The following is a 19100-nucleotide window of genomic DNA, read 5'->3' on the forward strand; positions in this document are numbered from 1 at the left end:
GTAAAGATAAAAGACACATTTTTCATTTTCACCAAGAACTTTATTGAACAACGTATTTACCCTTCTGTTCCATTACCTTCTGCCATTTTTCAGGCAACTTCATAATTCCATCTTCCCAAAACTTTTTATCTTTTTGAGCATAGAACTGTTCCAGGTGCCTCTTACAGTCTTCCAGGGAATTGAAATATTTTCCATTACGATGAATGAATCAGAACTTCCCAGCCAAGCTGTAGCAGTTTTTGCCTGGTCTTCAAAGAAACATGCAGTCTTACGTTATCCTGATGGAAGATTATGCATCTTCTGTTGACTAATTCTGGACACTTTTTGTCGAGTGCTGCTTTCAGTTGGTCTAAGTGGGAGCAGTACTTGTTGGAATCAATTGTTTGGATTTCCTGAAGGAGCTCATAATAGAGGACTCCCTTCCAGTCCCACCATATACACAACATCACCTTCTTTGGGTGAAAACCGGTCTTTGTTGTGGTTGGTGGTGGTTCATTTCATTTGAGTACTTATCACAGGTTAATTATACCAACTCATTAATTTAATCCTAACAGGATTTCTGTTGGTCCCTTACACATGACAAACTGAACTGAGAGACTGAATAACTTTCCCTAAGTCACAGAGCTTGCACATGGTAGAGCAGAGATTTCAGCCAAGTCTGTCTGGCTGCAAAGAAGTTGAGAGGCAGCATAGTGTCCTGTGTACAAGGGCTGGAAGCAAATGACCTGGGTTCAAATCCTGACCCTGCCGTGTAGTGTCTTCTTCTTGCTAGGCACGTTACTTCTCTGAACCTTGCTTTCTTCGTGTATATAATGGGGATCAGAGTACTACAGGACCTACCTCATAGGATTATGTAGACGGTTAAATGAAAGTGAAATACATGTAAAGCATTGAGAACAGTGCCTGATGCTTTAGTAAGCCTGCGATAAATGTTGCTACTAATACTGTTATTGTTATCATGATTACTTTGTCCACCCCACGGTCTGTCTTCACAGGTTAGAAAAGAATGTTAGTAGTCAGCAGAAAAGAAGAGCTTAGAGACAGACAGACAGCAGAGCCCCTCTGAACTTCCCTAAAGTTCCCCTAGAAGGCCCTCCTGCGTATGATGTGATCTGTGGTCTGATTCTTGCCCTGGGAAGCCCATCTGTGGGCTTTTTGGATTTTAATGTTTTACTGATCTGATCATTTTCTGTCTGGGTTGTATGTGTTAACAGGTATGAGACATCTCTACTGGATTTGGTTCAATCTCTGAGTCCCAAGACTGCTTCCAAACCGCGGCCCCATCGCTCCAGAGAAGATGGGTCATGGCATCACAGTACTTGCCTACTCAGTCCTCTGAAATCAACCTGGAACAAGACCGGGGCAGGCAGGACCCCTGAAGACCTGGAGGAGGATCAAATTCTGGAAGATATCTTTTTCATTTGACACTGAAGCACATGCTGCAAAATTTCCGTCAGAAATGAGTGGGTGTTTTTATATACTGATCCAGGATTTTTAATTATTTGACTGCAACGTAATTGTGTCTCTCCTTTCACAGGGAGGGACCTATCTCACTAGCATCCTGTTACGTGTCGAATATAGAAATCATTCTAACAACCCAGGGTGTTTCTGATCAGACCAATCAGTAGACAACACATTAAGGATGGATGGGGGTGGAGGACAGTAGCTTTTCTATGCCAAGCAGAGATTAGAACATTAACATGGGACACTTTCTGCATGGCAGAGGCCTTTGCATACTCAGCCTCATTCAAGAGTGTTTCCTTCTCAATATTTTGCTGGAAAAGGTTGGCTCTCTTTTGTACACAAGGAAAACCTTTCCATTGAGAGATCCCTCTAGTTTAAACGTAGCCCCTTTGTAACATAAGCAATTTCAGAAAGATAGACCCTTTTACCTCTCCACCCTGTTCTCTTACCACCTACCTCTTTCTAAGTCAGTCAGTTAATTCAGAAGTTAGAGTTGGTGGTGCCTCTCCCACCACAAGCAACACTGAGGGCCAATTGTGAGTCAGTCTCAGCAGTCATCAGCCTGGCCGCTGCCCACCCTATAACCAAAAGGGCTTAATGAGCAAGAGGGAGGCCCTCCCAACCCTTAGAAATCAGCATTAGATTGCACAAGCGAGTACTGCCCTAGGGGAGGCACTGGCCTGAAATGCTTGTCCTATGGTCGGCCATTTCCCAGGGTAAATAAGAGCACTCTCTCAGTATTTTTTCTTGCCCCAAGTGTCTGTTTTACTGGTGAACTTCCCATCAGCTGCTACAGGCTGACAGACTTCCCCTGGCCTCCCTTCTCTCCCCATGTGGAGTCAAGGCCCTGATTGACCAGGCCTTGCGCATGCTCTGCTCAAGACCACTGTCTCATGGCCCCAGAGAACCACCTCCACTTGCCAGATAATGTTCCACCACCCCACGCAGAGTCTCCCCCTTTCTCGCACTAGGCCTCACAGAGAAAGCCTGTGGAAGAAGTACACTCGAAACGTACTCTCTGCTCTCCTGTTCGGCAGGGCTCTTGAGACGGGTCCCTCAGCTTACAGTGGGCTCTAGAGGCGTCTCAAGCTTGTGGGCAGTATGATGAGCCTGGTAGAGCCAGTGAGTTTAACACTTGCCAGTCATTGGAAGCCAGGGGAAGATATGCATCACTTGATGACTTTATTTGGTGTGGAGCGGTTGCTTTTTTCTGTCTCCCTTTCACCAACCCCTGGCCTGTCAGTCATTATTGGTAGCTAACGTCAGACCATGCAGGGCAGCCGGCACTTAGTGAGACTGCACGGCTTCCCTGAAGTCTTTATCAAAACTAGATTACTTCAGCCTGCAAGAGCCTTCTGGAGCAACTTCCTTGTCTGGGTAAATCCACATCTCATTGTCTCTTCAGACTGAGGCCCTGTCACCTCTGCCCAACCTTCCTTCACTTGGGTCTTTTTGTTCTTTGGAGGAGAGAAGAATATAGCCTACCAATACCATATTCTTTTTTTTTTTAATCTTTATTGGGGTATAATTGCTTTACAATGGTATGTTAGTTTCTGCTTTATAACAAAGTGAATCAGTTATACATATACATATGTTCCCATATCTCTTCCCTCTTGCGTCTCCCTCCCTCCCACCCTCCCTATCCCACCCCTCCAGGCGGTCACAAAGCACCGAGCTGATCCTCCTGTGCTTTGTGGCTGCTTCCCACTAGCTATCTACCTTACGGTTGTTAGTGTATATATGTCCATGCTATATTCTTAATCTGAGGTAGATATCAGGTCAGGACAAACCAGTTGTAGTCATTCAGTTGAAGGGTCGAAAATTATTGCAGATTACAATTTCCTCTTACAGTTCACCCCTAAGAAAGCAACTGAATCAGTTTCATCCCATTCCAGAAGCCTTTGGAAAATAGAGCTTTCTTTGGTGTGGCCAAAAACTGGGTGAAAACAAACGGAGAGCCCTTGACCATTTTCTCAGTTAAAGTTAGGTTTCCAGAGCTACCTTTTCCTTGCCCCACGTGTCATGACCACCTTAAGTACCCCCAGCTCCCTCGGATCATCCATAATCACACTTTCCTATTCTGGACACCAGTGCCCTTACTGCTCTCTGGAGTAAGAGGATGCCAGAAAGACCAAGAAAAGGATTGTGATTTCTTCAAGAAGCTTGTTTGCCTTAGAACAATTATAAACAGGACCTAAAGTAAAGGCTTTGGGGGGTCACAAGCCACAAGATGGAGTTTAACTGCTTCTTTGCCTCTCCTGAATGAGCAATTTGGAAGAGCAAAGATGGATTTTCAGCAGAGCATCAATCAACCTATTTTTCATATGCCACGTTCCCTGCCCCCGCCAGTTGCCTTTCTCTATCCTGTAGGCATTTTCTGGTCGTCAGGGCAATAGGATGTGAATTTGTGTCTAGTCTAACATCTTCATTATGAATTGAACAATATATGTTAACATTTTAATCTGTGTCTCACTTTGAGATCTATATATATGTATTAAAGGTTGTTTTAGAGCCTCGAGGCTTTTGTGGAGCCTAGAGGCTTGACCTAATTGAAGACTAACCTACCAAGGGAGAGGGCCTGGCACACAGGAATCTGCCTTTCCTCCCTGTTAAGCGCTCCCAACAGTGAGTGGCTGTAATGCGCTTGCCCAGCCTCCAGCCATTTCCCCAAAGCAAGACGGGACACGTGTTGGCGATGCTGCAGGTTGTGTTACCACATCGCCTACCCTGCTTCCCACTGTTCTGGGAGAGAAAGACCAATCAGTGTTTACAAAACGGGGCAGGACAAACGCCCATGGAAGCTCCTTAAGCAGGGCCCAAAGTGCTTGATTTAGAAGACCAAAGTCAGTCAAGGAGACGCTTTCTCTGACAGCCGCCCTTCCAGGAGGCACATTTGTGTTTACAAACCTGACCTCCGTGAGGGGAATTGTCCAGAGCTCCCCAAATGTCATGGGGATGGAGGGACTCTCTCCTCCCCCAGAGCCGTTCCTTCCACTTGGCGCTGTTTTCAGCACCATTGTCCACATGAGAGATTTGCTGGTCAGAAACTCTGGGGAGGGAACAGGCCTAAAGGAGCAGAGCTGGACGAAGTCTGACGTCATAGCCAATGTTTCAGTGGCTGTTTTCCCCATGTGTTTTTTTTTTTTTTTGCGGTACGCGGGCCTCTCACTGTTGTGGCCTCTCCCGTTGCGGAGCACAGGCTCTGGACGCGCAGGCTCAGCGGCCACAGCTCACGGGCCCAGCTGCTCTGTGGCATGTGGGATCTTCCCGGACCAGGGCACGAACCCGTGTCCTCTGCATCGGCAGGCGGACTCTCAACCACTGCGCCACCAGGGAAGCCCTCCCCATGTGGTTTGGATATTGAATTGTTCCTTGAACATCCCCCATCGGATAAGTGGAGTATAGCTTGAAAGCAAGAGAAGAGCCTCAGGTTATCAAAATGTTACTTCTCTCAGTATTTGTTAAAACAACAGGAACCTATGGTCAGTTGAAAGAAAGGAAGTAGTTTGCCACGTCCTACATGGCTGAGTCCGGTTCACTCCCATCACACGAACACCAAGCCTCCTCTAGGTTGTGTGGTCACTAGAATGGGAGGTTTCATCTTTGCACACCTCTGAGTCCCTTCTTTGTGCTTTTCCCCAAAACTGCTTAGCAACGAAATGTCTCGGCACTTTGACACAGGAAAAATAGTGCTGCCTAGTTGGCTTTCAGTGCTGGGAGAACATAGGCGAGGGCTTGGGTACCTGAAATGCCCAGTTCTGAGATCACCGAGACAGCCAGTTCTGTGGATTCAACCAAGACAGCCAGAGACCCTGTCCTGCCCCTGCTCCCGCAGTCAGCCTGACACCTTCCCCTGAGCCAGGAGGTTTGCAGCTCCCCTCAGAGACAGAGGTGGCAAGGACAAAATCACTCAGCTGGCTCCCAAGCTGAAAATGAGCTAAGTAATCGTTGCCCCGATTGTAATAAGATAACCCTTGAGTCTAGGAACAAAGCTAGAGATGAGTAGGGTGAGGGTGACACCCTGGTCCTCAGAGGAAGAGTAACCTGGCAGCCAGAGAGCCAGGTTCATAAATGAGTAGCCAGCTACACAGTTCCTCAGAGCTTCTCAGAGTTGCTGTTCAAAGTGGATTGTTCCTGAGCCTCTTGGGCTCCATTGTTCCATTTAGGACTGGGACTTTCTACCCTCTCAGGCTTCAGCTCCATAGCTTTTCTCCCTCCCATCCACCTCCACCACATTCACACTCAGAATTGAGTGAGCACCTAGAAAATGCTCAGGGCCTTTTCTACCTCCACTCCTTACTGCCCCCCGCCCATAATCCCATCACCTTCCAGAGTCACAGAATTCTGTGGCTGGATTGGACCTTAGAGCCCATGGAATCCATCACTTTCATTTTACAGATGAATAAAGTTCAGAGAAAGGTGAGCTCTCATCCTGTCAGTGGCCAGTCTGGCTGCCAAGATGTTACCCTCCCCACTGCAGGGCATCACTACCTTGATCTGGTGTTCCAAGATGAACATTTTTAAGAATCTCAACTAGGACTGAACATTCTACCACCATCTGTTAGAAGTGATCTCTCACAAACCACTCGGGCCAAGGGGGCAAAAATGCAGCGTGTCCATTCCTCGGGGGGTTTAGGTCAGTAACCCTCAGGTGCCACCGTCTGGAGCTGCTTTCCGTTTGTGGAGGCGGAGGCCATGGGAAGGCTGTCTCAAGAAACATCCCTGGGAAAAAGGTAAATCTCTCCAGGTGGCATAATGGACATCACTGTCTTCTCTAAATAATACAGGCTGTTACAGCCCTAGTTAAGACTTCTTAAGACAGTGGCCAAAATTAGGGTGAGGCACACCTTCAACTGGTAGGGGAGGTGGCTAGTAAAACCAGCAGGAATGACCTATATCATATGTTGCCAGTGGGGCTACCGCGTTGACCATGACTTGCCAGAACCCAAGGCTTGTCTTCATCAGTGCTGTTGGCCAGTTGAGTGGCTCCCCTGGGCCCAGCATTGTGTTAGATGTTGTTGATCCCACTAAGGAAGAGGTTAACAGCACAAGCTGTGGAACTCAGTAGACCTTATACAAATCTCAGTTACACTGCTTCCTAGCTGAATAATCTTAGGCAATATATGAACCACACTAAACCTAAATTTCTTAATCTATAAAATTGGGATGATAATGCATACATCATAGGATGGTTGTAAGGGTGAAATTCAGTGAAATAATGTATGTGAAGGGCCTAGGAATAGTACCTGGCACATACAAAGTGTTCCACTAATGGTAGCTATCATGATTATCATTTGTGTCTCAGTTAACTTACAGACTAGATAGAAGACAAAGCTTTGTACTTCAAATTTTTAACAATAATAAAACAGAAGCCATTACAGTGTGTCTTCCAGCAACAGGTAGGAAGCTGTAAACACTATGGTTTCAGAGAGCAAATTGCTGGGCTGAGTTTACTTAGGATTTGTGGGAGAAGGAGTAAAAGGAGGGAGATTTGACCTAGGCTTTGGAGTAGCTTAGAGTATCTAAGATGGATGGAGAGTGGGGAAGGACTTGGGGGGTGGGAAAGTGCAGAAGTTGAGTGTTCATTGGCAACAACGATCAAGATGTGTTTTGAAAGAAAGGTGAGGAGATCACAGCTAGTAGGTGAGGTTCCAGAAGAGAAGGCATCGACCTACACTGAGAGAAATATGCTGGGCCCAAATTGTGAAGAATGTTAAATGTCAGGCAGCGGAGTTCCATCCTTCAAGCAACAAAATCCGTAAACTATTTTGGAATTACTTGTTTAGAAATATCTACCTTGCAGTAGTGTCAGGCTCTATCAGAGGGGATGGGATAAGGTTGGGAAGGAAACATCTACTGTGTGCCTACTAAGTGTTGAGCAAGGTCCATAGATACCTTATTTCATTTAATCCACACAGCAACCCCAAAACATAGGTGGCAGTATCCCCCTGTTAGAGGTAAGGAAACTGATCTTGGAGAGGCTAGGTGTTGGGCCTCAGCTGCTAAATGGCAGAGCTAGTAAGTGGCCTGGAGACTGGAGCTGTCCAGTTCCACAGCTGTGCTCTTTCTACTGTACAAGCCTTCCTCCAGCCTAAGCGGGTGGCACTTTAGGCAGAGACACCAATCGTTACAAAGCTGTTGCCATAGGTCAGGTGAGGTGAGGTGTTGAGAGATTGCCACCCCTCGTCCGCAGGACTGGATAGAAGGGTGTAGAGTTGATACACCGCTACCATCAGGCTTGCTAATACCTCCTCCCAAGTGTGGACCTTGTGACGACCCACCCAAAGGAGAGGTAGGGGCTGCAGATCAGACAACCTAGGATCCACGTCACATGCCCGGGACTGAGTTGGAAAGAAAGACCTCGAATGCAGCGCTTAGATCAGCCTTGCTTCAGTTGAGAATGTGCACCAAATGTCAGATTGCCACTGGCTGAAAAGATAAATAATAGAGCATCGAGGAGGGAGCGATGAGCAGGAGATACGGAAAGAAGTCAGAAATTGCTCCAGTGGAGCTCCCTTCACGGAAGCAGTAGACAGGAGGGTTGATAAGGTGCTAAACCCCAGTAGTGTCAAAGGGGAAGATCTTAAAGGAAAGTAAGAAATGTCCATGAACCCTCATACCCTGCTGGTGGGAATGTGAAATGGTACAGCTGCCTTGGAAAACAGTCTGTAATTTCCTCAAAAAGTTAAACATAAAGTTACCACATGGGGGCTTCCCTGGTGGCGCAGTGGTTGAGAGTCCGCCTGCCGATCCAGGGGACACAGGTTCATGCCCCGGTCCGGGAAGATCCCACGTGCCGCGGAGCGGCTGGGCCCGTGAGCCATGGCCGCTGAGCCTGCGCGTCCAGAGCCTGTGCTCCGCAACGGGAGAGGCCACAACAGTGAGAGGCCCGAGTACCGCAAAAAAAAAAAAAAAAAAAAAAAGTTACCATATGACCAGCAATTTCACTCGCAGGTGAATACCCAAGAGAAATAAAAGTATATGTCCACACAAAAACTTTTGCATGGATATTCATAGCAGCATTACTCATAATAACCAAAAGGTGGAAACAACCCAAATGTCTATTAGCTGATTAATGGATAAACAAAATGTAGCATATAGACACAGTGGAATATTTGGCAATAAAAAGGAATGAAGTATGTCCTACAACATGAATCATGCTAAGTGAAAGAAGCCAGTCGCAAAAGACCACACATGGTATGATTTCATTTATATGAAATGTCCAGATAGGCACATCTACAGGGACAGAGAGTCTATTAATGGTTGCCTAGGGCAGGGGTAAATAGGGGTAATGGAGAGTGACTGCTAAAGAGTATGGGGTTTCTCTTTGGGGTGATGACAATGTTCTAAAAATTGATTGTGGTGATGGTTGCATAACTGTGAATATACTAAAGACCACTGAACTGTACCCTTCAAATTGCTACATCGTATGGTATGTGAATTAGATCTCATAAAGCTATCACAGAAGAAGTGTCTATGGGCATTGGTTGCTGGCCAGCCAAGGAGTGCTGGAAAGTCAAGAGTAAACACCTGATCACTATGGCTCTGAACTGAGCTTGGGTGAAGCCATTTTGCAAGGTGTTAGGGGAGAGTGAGTCCAGGACCGCTTATCTTAGAAATCAGCCTGTGAAAGGAAGGCGAGACCAGAATGGTTGATGGAAGTGAAAGTTCGGGCTGGCTACAGGGCACTCTTCCAACTTGGTGGGGGCCTCCCCTTGATTCCCAGCCTGGTCGCCACAGGGGTTACCAGTAATCCGTGAGCAGTTTTCATGATTTTAGAAAGACTGATGGAAACCTTGCATGTCTGTGGAGAAAAGCTGCACAGGCCAACTGTAACATTACTTCTTTTTGTTCAACTGGAAATCACTCTATCAAGTTGTGATGACCTCAGTTATTGGGGCGGGGGGGGTCACCTCTGATTTGTTGGCATATCTATATGCACAACACGTTAATCTGTGCTTAATAAAAACGGGTAGATAAATCTATATATGCGTCTCAGGAAACAGATCGTTTCCCAACGTGGGGTACATGGGGGTATCATCAAAGGGGCTCCTTGGAGATGCAAAAATCAGGGACTACTTTCAACAAACAAAGGGGAGAACAAAGCCATGGATAGGAAGAAATAGAGATGGGGAACAAAAATAACGTCACTGTAGGGTGATGACGTGGGAGGAACAGAATGAGCCAGGAAAGACGGATGGAAACCCAGACCCTGCCCCAGAAAGGGAGGAATAAATACAGAACATCAGGCATGTGAGTAGAGGCCGATGGGTGCCAGGAAAACATCAGAAACTCACAAAGCACTTACTGGGCACCAGACCCTGGGCTGGCCCTGTGTGTCTTATTCAATCCTTATGAGACGGGCCTCCTTTCATACTTAAAAAAAAAAAATCATTTCATTATATGGGGTTTTTCTTGTGAGCCACCTCAAATCCTTTATGGAATGAGGCTAGGCTACATCGATGCACACCTAAAATCTGAGGGTGATATCTTTGGCACCAATAATGAAAGACTTAACCAAGACTTAACCAAGGTCATCCGCTAGACCATTCCAAATGAATGGAATTCAGACTCAGAAACGGGGGTTTGGGAGGGTCATTTCTCACTCCTTCCGTTCTCCCCTCAGCTTCCAAGTAGCACCAAGTCCTCCTACTTCTCAGCCTGCCCACTGCTCTCTCTCTGTCTCTGCTGACGCTTCTCTAGTACAACAGTCTCTTCACTGACCTTCCTGTCAGGTGGCCTGGATTCATCCTTCAGTATGTGACCTCACCTCGCTCTGCCTCACTCTTAACTTTAAATGGAGACCATAACAGAACCTACCTCACAGGGTTACTGTGAAGGTTAAATGAACTAATGTGTGAAGAGTGCTCAGCAGAGAATAAATCAGCGTTCAATATGGGTTACCTGTTATTACCATTCTCCAGAAAACTACCAGGGTCGTCATTATGTCACACCCCGGCTTAGCATGTTAGGTAGTTTCCCATTGCCCTTAAGAGAGAGCTTGGATTTCCGAGCGCAGTGCACAGGCTCCACTGCAGTCTGGAGACCTCCAGCCCCTTTTTCCTGCTTTCTTTCTCTTGACTTCTGTCCTCCAACCACCATGAACTTCTCTTAGTTCCTAAAGGCACTGTAATGTTCGTTTCCTGTCTTATGAGCTCTTTTAGCCCTTTGTGCATCCTTTATCCCTTTGCACACAGTAACATTTACTGTGCTGGGTTACCTATATATCTGATTCCTCCTTTAGACTATACAGTCAGACTAAGTTGTCGGTCTCATTTATCACTAACTCCCCAGAGCTTAGCATGGTTCCTGGCACATTGCAGGCTCTCATTCATTGTTTATCAGACAGATGGATAGGTAAGGTGCATGGGAGGAAGGGAGGGAGGGAGGGAAGAAATGAAACAGAGCTGTGTTTCCAAAGTCCAGCACTCTTGGCACTATTCCAGGCTGCTTGCAAGTCTCTCATGAGGAAGAGAGGACCGTGCTGAGAAGCCTGGGGGAGAGTGGGGCTTGGGACGCCTCCACTGCGTCCCCACACTGACTAGGCTTTTCTTTCCGAAACAAATCTGAGATTTGTAACTTCCCTGCCTAAAATCCAAGGACTCAGCAGTGCTTTCGGGCAAGGAGCACACGCCTGAGAGGGACGTCCCAGGCTCCCCGCGCCTGGCCCACATCCCCCTCCCCTGCACCGCCCTCCCTTCGTTCTGCTTCCCTGGCACCTCACAGCCTTTGGTGTCTCCGGAAGGTGCGCCGCTCTTTCCTGCCTGCGTGGCTTTTGCAGGCCCTTCCTTTGGGATGAATCTTCCCAGAGCCAGCTCCAGCGTCATAGCTGCCATGTTCTCCTCTCCGCCCCCCTCCCCCAGACATCAGTATCAGCTCTTCTCTGGGCTCCAACAATACCCTGTAGAGCCCTTCTGTGACAGCCCACCTCAAACCGTGCTGCACTGTTTTGTGCACCGTTTGTCCTCCCTATTAGAATGTTAAGTGTCTAAATACAGCATATATTGACCTTGGAATCAACCCAGCCTTACCACTTGAGAGCTGTGTACATTTAAGCAAGTTACTCATACCCATTAAGCCTCAGGTATAATAACTTAGAAAATTATTTGCAAAAATGGAGATGATATCCCTACCTTACAAGTTTGGGGCCTGGCATGCTGACCTAGCCCTGGAAACTAGCCCAGAGGAAAGCCAGAATGACGAGGCCAAAGCGTCCAGGAAAGTAGGGCAGGCAGGGCGACCAGTGGGGCCAGAGGAGGCTCTGAGAGGGGCTCCTTGGAACAGGAGGAACCAGAGGCCCAGGAGGGAAGCGCAGGGCTGCGTTTGTGAGGAGTTGAAGAGGTGATTGGCCAGAAGACCAGGCCCCGTCTGAGGTCTGGGCAGCGTGTGGCGCTGGCCTCTCCCGCCCCCTCCTCCGCAGCCGACGGCTGGCGGCCTTGGCAGGCGCCGCCCTGGCACCGGCACGCAGACCACGGCCCACGGCCTGACGGCTGCGGGGATGCCCAGGGCCCACTGTCCTTCACCTGTGCAGCAGTTATAAACTCTGGTTTTCCCCCTGGTTGTCCCTCTCTTCCGCATACTTGAGCCACTTTAAGCTCTGCGGTGGGCTTGTCTGGTGCTGAGAGGAGGGGCTGCAGGAAGGGGAGTTTGCTCTCCTGCCTCTTGTGGCTGCCGGTTGAGACAGGATGAGCTTCGGCCCCAGTGGGTGGTGTTCACCCACCGGCTGGAAGTGATTTAAGCTTGCTGGATTTATATAACACTGAGGAATGGTAAACTGTGTAAATTTGCTGTTTTCCAGGGAAAGTTATTTATGGAGGGGCATTTTTAACTCAAGTGCAGGAGTGTTAAATCATTATAATAAATTCATGCTATTCAGACTTTCTTACATTGTAATAAATTTTTTCTAAGCATGAATGAGGAGATCCATGATTCCTCTAATATACCATTGTGTATTTCTTCTCAAAATGACACAGCTTACTATATCAACTTGGAGAATAATAGAAGATTTACTGAGTTGGAGAAAAAAGAAAGTTGAGTAGCAATGAGTCTGAGAAGGGACTTGAGAGCGTGACCCCCAAGCAGAACTTCTCCCCGCCTCTCTGCTTGCTTCTCACCCGACAGGAAGGGCAGCACGTGCGGACGCAGCCCGAGAGGGCCTGGCTAGGGGCGCCTCCCTGAAATCTGCCAGCTGAGCCTCTGAACGGAGAAATGCGGCCAGGGACTCCAGCGGCCTTCTGTTCTGTCCTGTCCAGGGGGCGGTGTTAGAGTGGGGCTCTATTAGAAATGAAAACTCTCTCTTCCCATGATGTGAAATCCCTTCCAAAAGCATTAGTCTGGCTAGAGAGCTGCCCTGCGTACAGCCCTCTCTCATTACCTGTCTCACCTCCCTCCTCACTTGGCTGGACCAGAGGATTCATAGTTTTCATCAGATTCTCAAAGGAATCTGTAATCCAAAGAGTTCAGGAATCACTGGTCTTCAGGAAACTCTAAAGCGTCTTTGAACTGTCCACTAGGTACAAGACAAAGTCCAGTGATGTGGTTCCTGGCCTCCAGCAGCACCCAGGAACTGTGTCGAGCTGCAATTAAAGTGCCCAGAAGTCGGCGCAGCCCCAGAGGCCTGAACAGTAGCCCCTAGGAGGGGGACTTCAATCAGAATTTCCTGGAAGATAAGATATTGTTGCTGGGCCAGGGCAGGAAGGAAGGAAGGAAGGTGCCCCGGACAGAGGAACACTGTGTCAAAGGCATGGAGACAGGGACCCCAAGATGAATGAGCTCATTGCTAGGCCTAGTGTTTAAACTTGGAGAGCAGCAGGGCCCAGTGGAAAGAGAACTGTGTAGACTCCGTTACTCAGCAACAGTTTTCCAGTTTACCTAGTGCTCCGTCAGAGGCTGAGGTTCAGGTCCTTGCTGTGCCACCGTAGCTGTGTGACATGTGCAAGTCCCTTCACCAGTGCAAACTCAGTGCCTCTACCTGCCAAATGTAGGGCAGCACACTCGTGCACGGCTGGCCCACAGACGACATGGGGATGCGGCGAAAGGATGCTCAGGCATCTGCTGAGTAAACCACTGAGAAGCACTTTCTACATATCGGGTGCTTTTGTCATTTATCTGAAGGCTGGCAAGGGGCAGCGGGCCCCTTCGGAGCACGGAGAACTGCGGGTTCCATGGCAGCCAGGCAAACCTAGGATGGCCAGCCCCCCACCGTCTTGCTTACCTGCTGCAGGTCCCCACCTCACTGATGCTCCCAGCCCCCCCTCCTTGGTCTCCAGCAGGGCAGCACACTGCACACCTGCCTACTTCAGAATACTGTTTACCTCGATCTCTCCCCTCAGCCTGGGGGTCGGGACTGTGCTCTCATCACCTCATACCCTATGCAGCGTCCTGGCCACCTCTGCTTCCACAGCCCTGACTCTCCAGATCCCAGCCTTCAGAGCTGTCTGGAACAGACAGAGTCAAGAGTTGTTCTAGAGGGGTCCCTGGGGCTGCGGTCCGCCCGCCTCCATAAGGGCGCCTGTGAGTGGCTCGCAGCCCTTCCCTCTCCGCCCGTCTCCACTCTCCGCCCGTCTCCACTCTCCACCTCTAGTATTTTCAAATCTGTCCCGTCTCCCTTCAGAACTGAAGATGATGTTGTTTTCTTGTTTTGCTAGTCAGGCTGCTCCTGGCGATGAGGGTGGGAGTAGGCACCGCCAGGAGCCAGGGCTGGCTAGTGTTTTCTCAGTGACCTACAGGCAGGAGCCACAGTGGCCCCATCAGGCAGGCCGTGACACCAGCTGCTCATGTCCATGTCGGAGGGCTTCTCCTTTCAGATCCCCGGGACGTTTCCAGGGGAAGAAGGGGTGGGAGGGGTGCTGGTCCCTGGAGCACCCTGTCCAAACGGCTGACAACTGTCCCCAGGCTGGCCCAGCTAATGCTCAAACTGGCCACATTTTTTTTTTCAGACATTTAATTTTGAAGTCAGACCTACAGAAAAGTTTTAGAAATAATACAAAGAACTCCTGTACACCCTTCACCCGTATTCCCCGGTGTTAACATTTTAACTCATTTGCTTTATCATTCACTCTTTCTCACACATACATAAACGAACACACATATTATTACTTTTCTTCTGAAATATTTGAGAGTAAATTGCAGACATAATACTCTTCTTTCTCCTAATAATTCAGTATGTATTTCCTAAAAACAAGGACATCCTCTTGCATACCCACAGGACCATGATTGAAATCAGGAAATGAACATTAATAGAGCACTAGTATCTAATCTACAGACCATATTTAAATTTTTCCAACTTTCCTTTTTAACTTTTTAATTTCCTTCCCTCAAATATCCTTTTCGACAAAAGAAAAATAAAATCTAGCCAGGATCAAATCTGCGATCATAAATTGCATTAGTCGTCAAAATGGCTATCGTCAAAAAATCCACAAACAATAAATGCTGGAAAGGGTGTGGAGAGAAGGCAACCCTCCTACACTGTTGATGGGAGTGTAAGTTGGTACAGCCACTATGGAGAACTAAACATAGAGCTACCATACGACCCTGTAATCCCACTCCTGGGCATATATCCAGAGAAAACCATAATTCAAAAGGATACATGCACCGCACCCCAATGTTCATTGCAGCACTGTTTACAATAGCCAAGACTTGGAAGCAACCTAAATGTCCATTGACAGAGGAATGAATAAAGAAGATGTGGTACACATATACAATGGAATATTACTCAGCCATAAAAAAGAATGAAATAATGCCATTTGTAGCAACATGGATGGACCTAGAGATTGTCATACTGAGCGAAGTAAGTCAGAAAGAGAAAGAAATATCGTATAATAACACTTATATGTGGAATCTAAAAAGAAATGATACAAATGAACGTACTTACAACACAGAAACTTACTCACAGACTTAGAGAATGAACTTATGGTTACCGAGGGGGAAGGGGGAAGGGAAGGGATAGTTACCGGGAGTTTGGGATTGACATGTACACACTGCTATATTTAAAAAGGATAACCAACAAGGACCTACTGCATAGCACAGGGAACTCTGCTCAATGTCGTGTGGCAGCTTGGATGGGAGGGGAGTCTGGGGGAGAATGGATACATGTATATGTATGGGTGGCTTTGCTGTACACCTGAAACTATCACATTGTTAATCAACTATACTCCAATATAAAATAAAAACTTAAAGAAAAAAAGTTGTATTTAGTCATCATGTCTCTTTAGATGAGTACAAACCACTTATTTTGTAGGATGTTCCCCAATTTGGGTTTGTTTATTTTCTTATGGCCAAATTCAGCTGTGCATTTTCAGCAAGAATAGGTGATGTTGTGTCCTTCTCAGTGATTATACCAGGAGGCCCATGATGGCTGTTTCCTTCATTCCAGGTGATATTAACTTTGATCACCAGGTTAAAGCGATGTCTGCCAGGTCACTCCACTGTAAAATCACTACCTTTCCCTGTGTAATTTATAAGAATCTTGTGTGTGTGTCAGGAGGGGGTTACTTGAGACTATGTAAATACCATGTCTCATCTACCTTTGACCCACGAGTTTCAGCATGCATTGAGGACGACTGGGCACATTCCATTTAAGTCCGTAGTCTTCTGCTGTGTTCCCACTGCCCTCTTTGACCATCCCAGCACTAGGAGACAGGTTGGAAAAGGAGACAATGCTTATCCTCAGGGCCTTCAGCTAGGAGGGAGCTACACACTCAGAGCAACGGAGAACAGTGTGAACAAGGGCCCAGTGAAGTGGTCCCCACTCTGAGGGCAACAGGAAGTCAGAAAATAGGTGCTCAGTTTGAGTTGGAGCCCCCCTGGAGCAGACGGTCCCTGAACTAAGGGCAGGAGAATTTGAATGGTCAGAAACTTGGGAAAACAGGAGAATCTGTGTCCTAAGCCATCTTTGAGGGCCCCGGTAGGACCCTCATCCCAGGAGGACCCCTGTCATCCCGGGAGCTCCCCGGGTACTGAGAAGACCAGGCTTTCTTCTGATTTCTGGTCAGAGTTTGGGCAAGGTAGGGCAGAGGGGCCTTGCCGAGAGGGTGCAGGCGCTGGGTGCTTCAGAAGGGGCTCACAAGAGGCAGTCTCCCAACCCTGCACCTCTTCTCGTCCATTCAGCAAACGTCATCGGGCATCGGCTCTGTGCTGGGCACTGAGTTCGGTGCTAAAAGTACAAAATGCTCTCAGGTGGTTCTTGATTAAAGAGGATGCCTCAAGCCCAGAGGCCTCTCCAGGTCACCCTGCACTCGGGACAAGGTAGCACGTGTCATCTGCCAGTCGAGAGTGGAACAGCGGGGTGGGTAAAGCACTGCTCACCCAGGTGCTCAGTTCCCTCATCCAGGTGACTCTCATCTCGAGAGCTTGACTGAGGGCGTTCGGGGCATCCCTCCTCTGCCCTCCCTCTTCTCCCTCCTGGCACTTAGCAGAGAGCTCTGGGCACGTGGGCGCTGTGCCGAATCCTTGAGACCTCACTTTGCAGAGGAGGAAACTGAGGCACAGGGGTCTGAGGCTTCCAGGCCAGTCCCGCCTCCACTGTCCTGTCCTGTAGTTAGGCTGTGCGTCTTTGTTTGAGGCTTGGAAATATAGCCAGTAAGAGGCTTCCAAGCGAAGAGCTCTTACACTTGTGCCCCCTCCAAAGTAATACAGTGATTACAAGCGTGGAACCTCCTATCGGGGACCAGGGCTCAAACCCCAGCTCTGCCAAACCATGTGACTTCCAGCACATCACTAAGCCCACCTATAATACAGGGTCAAGGCTTCTCTTTATTTTTTCTTTTTTAAACTTTATTGGAGCATAATTGCTTTACAATGGTGTATTAGTTTCTGCTTTATAACAAAGTGAATCAGTTATACATATACATATGTTCCCATATCTCTTCCCTCTTGTGTCTCCCTCCCACCCTCCCTATCCCACCCCACTAGGTGGACACGAAGTACCGAACTGATCTCCCTCTGCTATGCGGCTGCTTCCCACTAGCTATCTATTTTACGTTTGGTAGTGTATATACGTCCATGCCACTCTCTCACTTCGTCACACCTTGCCCTTCCCCCTTCCCGTGTCCTCAAGTCCATTCTCTAGTAGGTCTGCGTCTTTATTCCCGTCCTGCCCCTAGATGCTTCATGACCTTTTTTTTTTTTTTTTTAGATTCCATGTATATGTGTTAGCATACGGTATTTGTTTTTCTCTTTCTGACTTACTTCACTCTGTATGACAGACTCTAGGTCCATCCACCTCACCACAAATAACTCAATATCATTTCTTGTTATGGCTGAGTAATATTCCATTGTATATATGTGCCACATCTTCTTTATCCATTCATCTGTCGATGGACACTTAGGTTGCTTCCGTGTCCTGGCTATTGTAAATAGTGCTGCAATGCATATTGTGGTACATGAATCTTTCTGAATTACGGTTTTCTCAGGGTATATGCCCAGTAATGGGATTGCTGAGTCCTATGGTAGTTCTATTTTTAGTTTTGGGTCAAGGCTTCTTGGGAGGGTTAACTGGGATGGTGTCGGTGAAGTAGCCGGGACACTGCCTGGGCAATCAGTAATGGAGTCTTTTTAGACAAGGCCCTGTGTCTTCCCCAGCATATTCCCCACCTACCTGAGACATCTTGCACTCCTTCAGGTCTGGGGTCCTTTGCTCCTCCATGTCCCCCTCCCTTGGGGTCTGTTTAACCCCTGCACACCCTCCAACACTCGGCCCAAGGGTCTCCTCCTCCCCAGCCTGGGCTACTGGGCTTCCCTCCTCGGGGCTACCCTGGGGCCCCTGCGCAATTTATCACATCGTCCTGAAGCTGCCTTCTACCTGTCAGAAAACCCCACGGGAGGGGTGAGCGCAGCTGATTTTTTTTTTTTTTTTTTTTTTTTTTTGCGGTACGCGGACCTCTCACTGTTGTGGCCTCTCCCGTTGCGGAGCACGGGCTCCGGAAGCGCAGGCTCAGCGGCTATGGCTCACGGGCCCAGCCGCTCCGCGGCATGTGGGATCCTCCCGGACCGGGGCACGAGCCCGTGTCCCCTGCATCGGCAGGCGGACTCCCAACCACTGCGCCACCGGGGAAGCCCGAGCGCAGCTGATTTTGCAGTGTGACTTGGGGCAAGTTACTTACCTTCCCCAAGCCTCTGATTGGCCATCTGGCAGCACCCTGCAGGACGGCTCCCGGGAGTAGAGAGCTCACCCACGACACACCCGGCCTTGTGCCCAGAGGCAGCTGCGTGTGTATGTCGTCATCACCCCACCCCTGGATCCTCACCCCCAGCTGGCACTTGGTATGTGCACTTGGTTGAGCAGGTGCGGAAACATGTACACCCCCATCCCAAGGTGATGTTCATTAAAAAAGCAGAACTAATTGAGGCCCAAGTCTCACCCAAAGAAAAAGGCCTAACTAAGCATGGGATCCCAGGCCCTGAGCAGGGCTGGAGTGCAGTGGGGCAGGGGGTGGGTCTGTCTGGTGGCCCTCGTGTTAGTTCCCAGGAGCTGCCTGTGCAGAGTGAAAATGCCCCATGGCAGCCTTGCTTCCGAAGCCCCTCTTCAGGGAGCGGAAGGGATGCAGGTTGACAGCACCTGGCTGCGCTGGATTTCCTGCCACCCGCATGCCCACGGCTCCCGGAGCCAGGCCCCAGGAGGAGGTGGGGAGAGAAGG

The 19100-nt window shown here is 48.5% G+C and overlaps 1 protein-coding gene across 8 annotated transcripts in view; it reads left to right on the forward strand.

The window, feature by feature from the left end:
• KIAA1328 (KIAA1328 ortholog) overlaps positions 1-3980 on the forward strand; it is a 391966-nt gene extending 387986 nt beyond the window's left edge. For 7 of the 8 annotated variants that reach the window (XM_019930365.3, XM_019930366.3, XM_019930368.3 and 4 more), the window contains one exon: positions 1215-3980. In XM_019930365.3, the coding sequence (XP_019785924.3) occupies positions 1215-1425 (211 nt within the window). In that variant the 3' untranslated portion in view covers positions 1426-3980. The remainder of the gene's footprint in view (positions 1-1214) is intronic. The other variant, XR_012325380.1, reaches the window with a different exon arrangement.
• Positions 3981-19100: the final 15120 nt, after the last annotated feature.

Source organism: Tursiops truncatus, chromosome 13 (genome assembly GCF_011762595.2).
Source record: "Tursiops truncatus isolate mTurTru1 chromosome 13, mTurTru1.mat.Y, whole genome shotgun sequence".
Lineage (NCBI taxonomy): Eukaryota > Metazoa > Chordata > Mammalia > Artiodactyla > Delphinidae > Tursiops > Tursiops truncatus.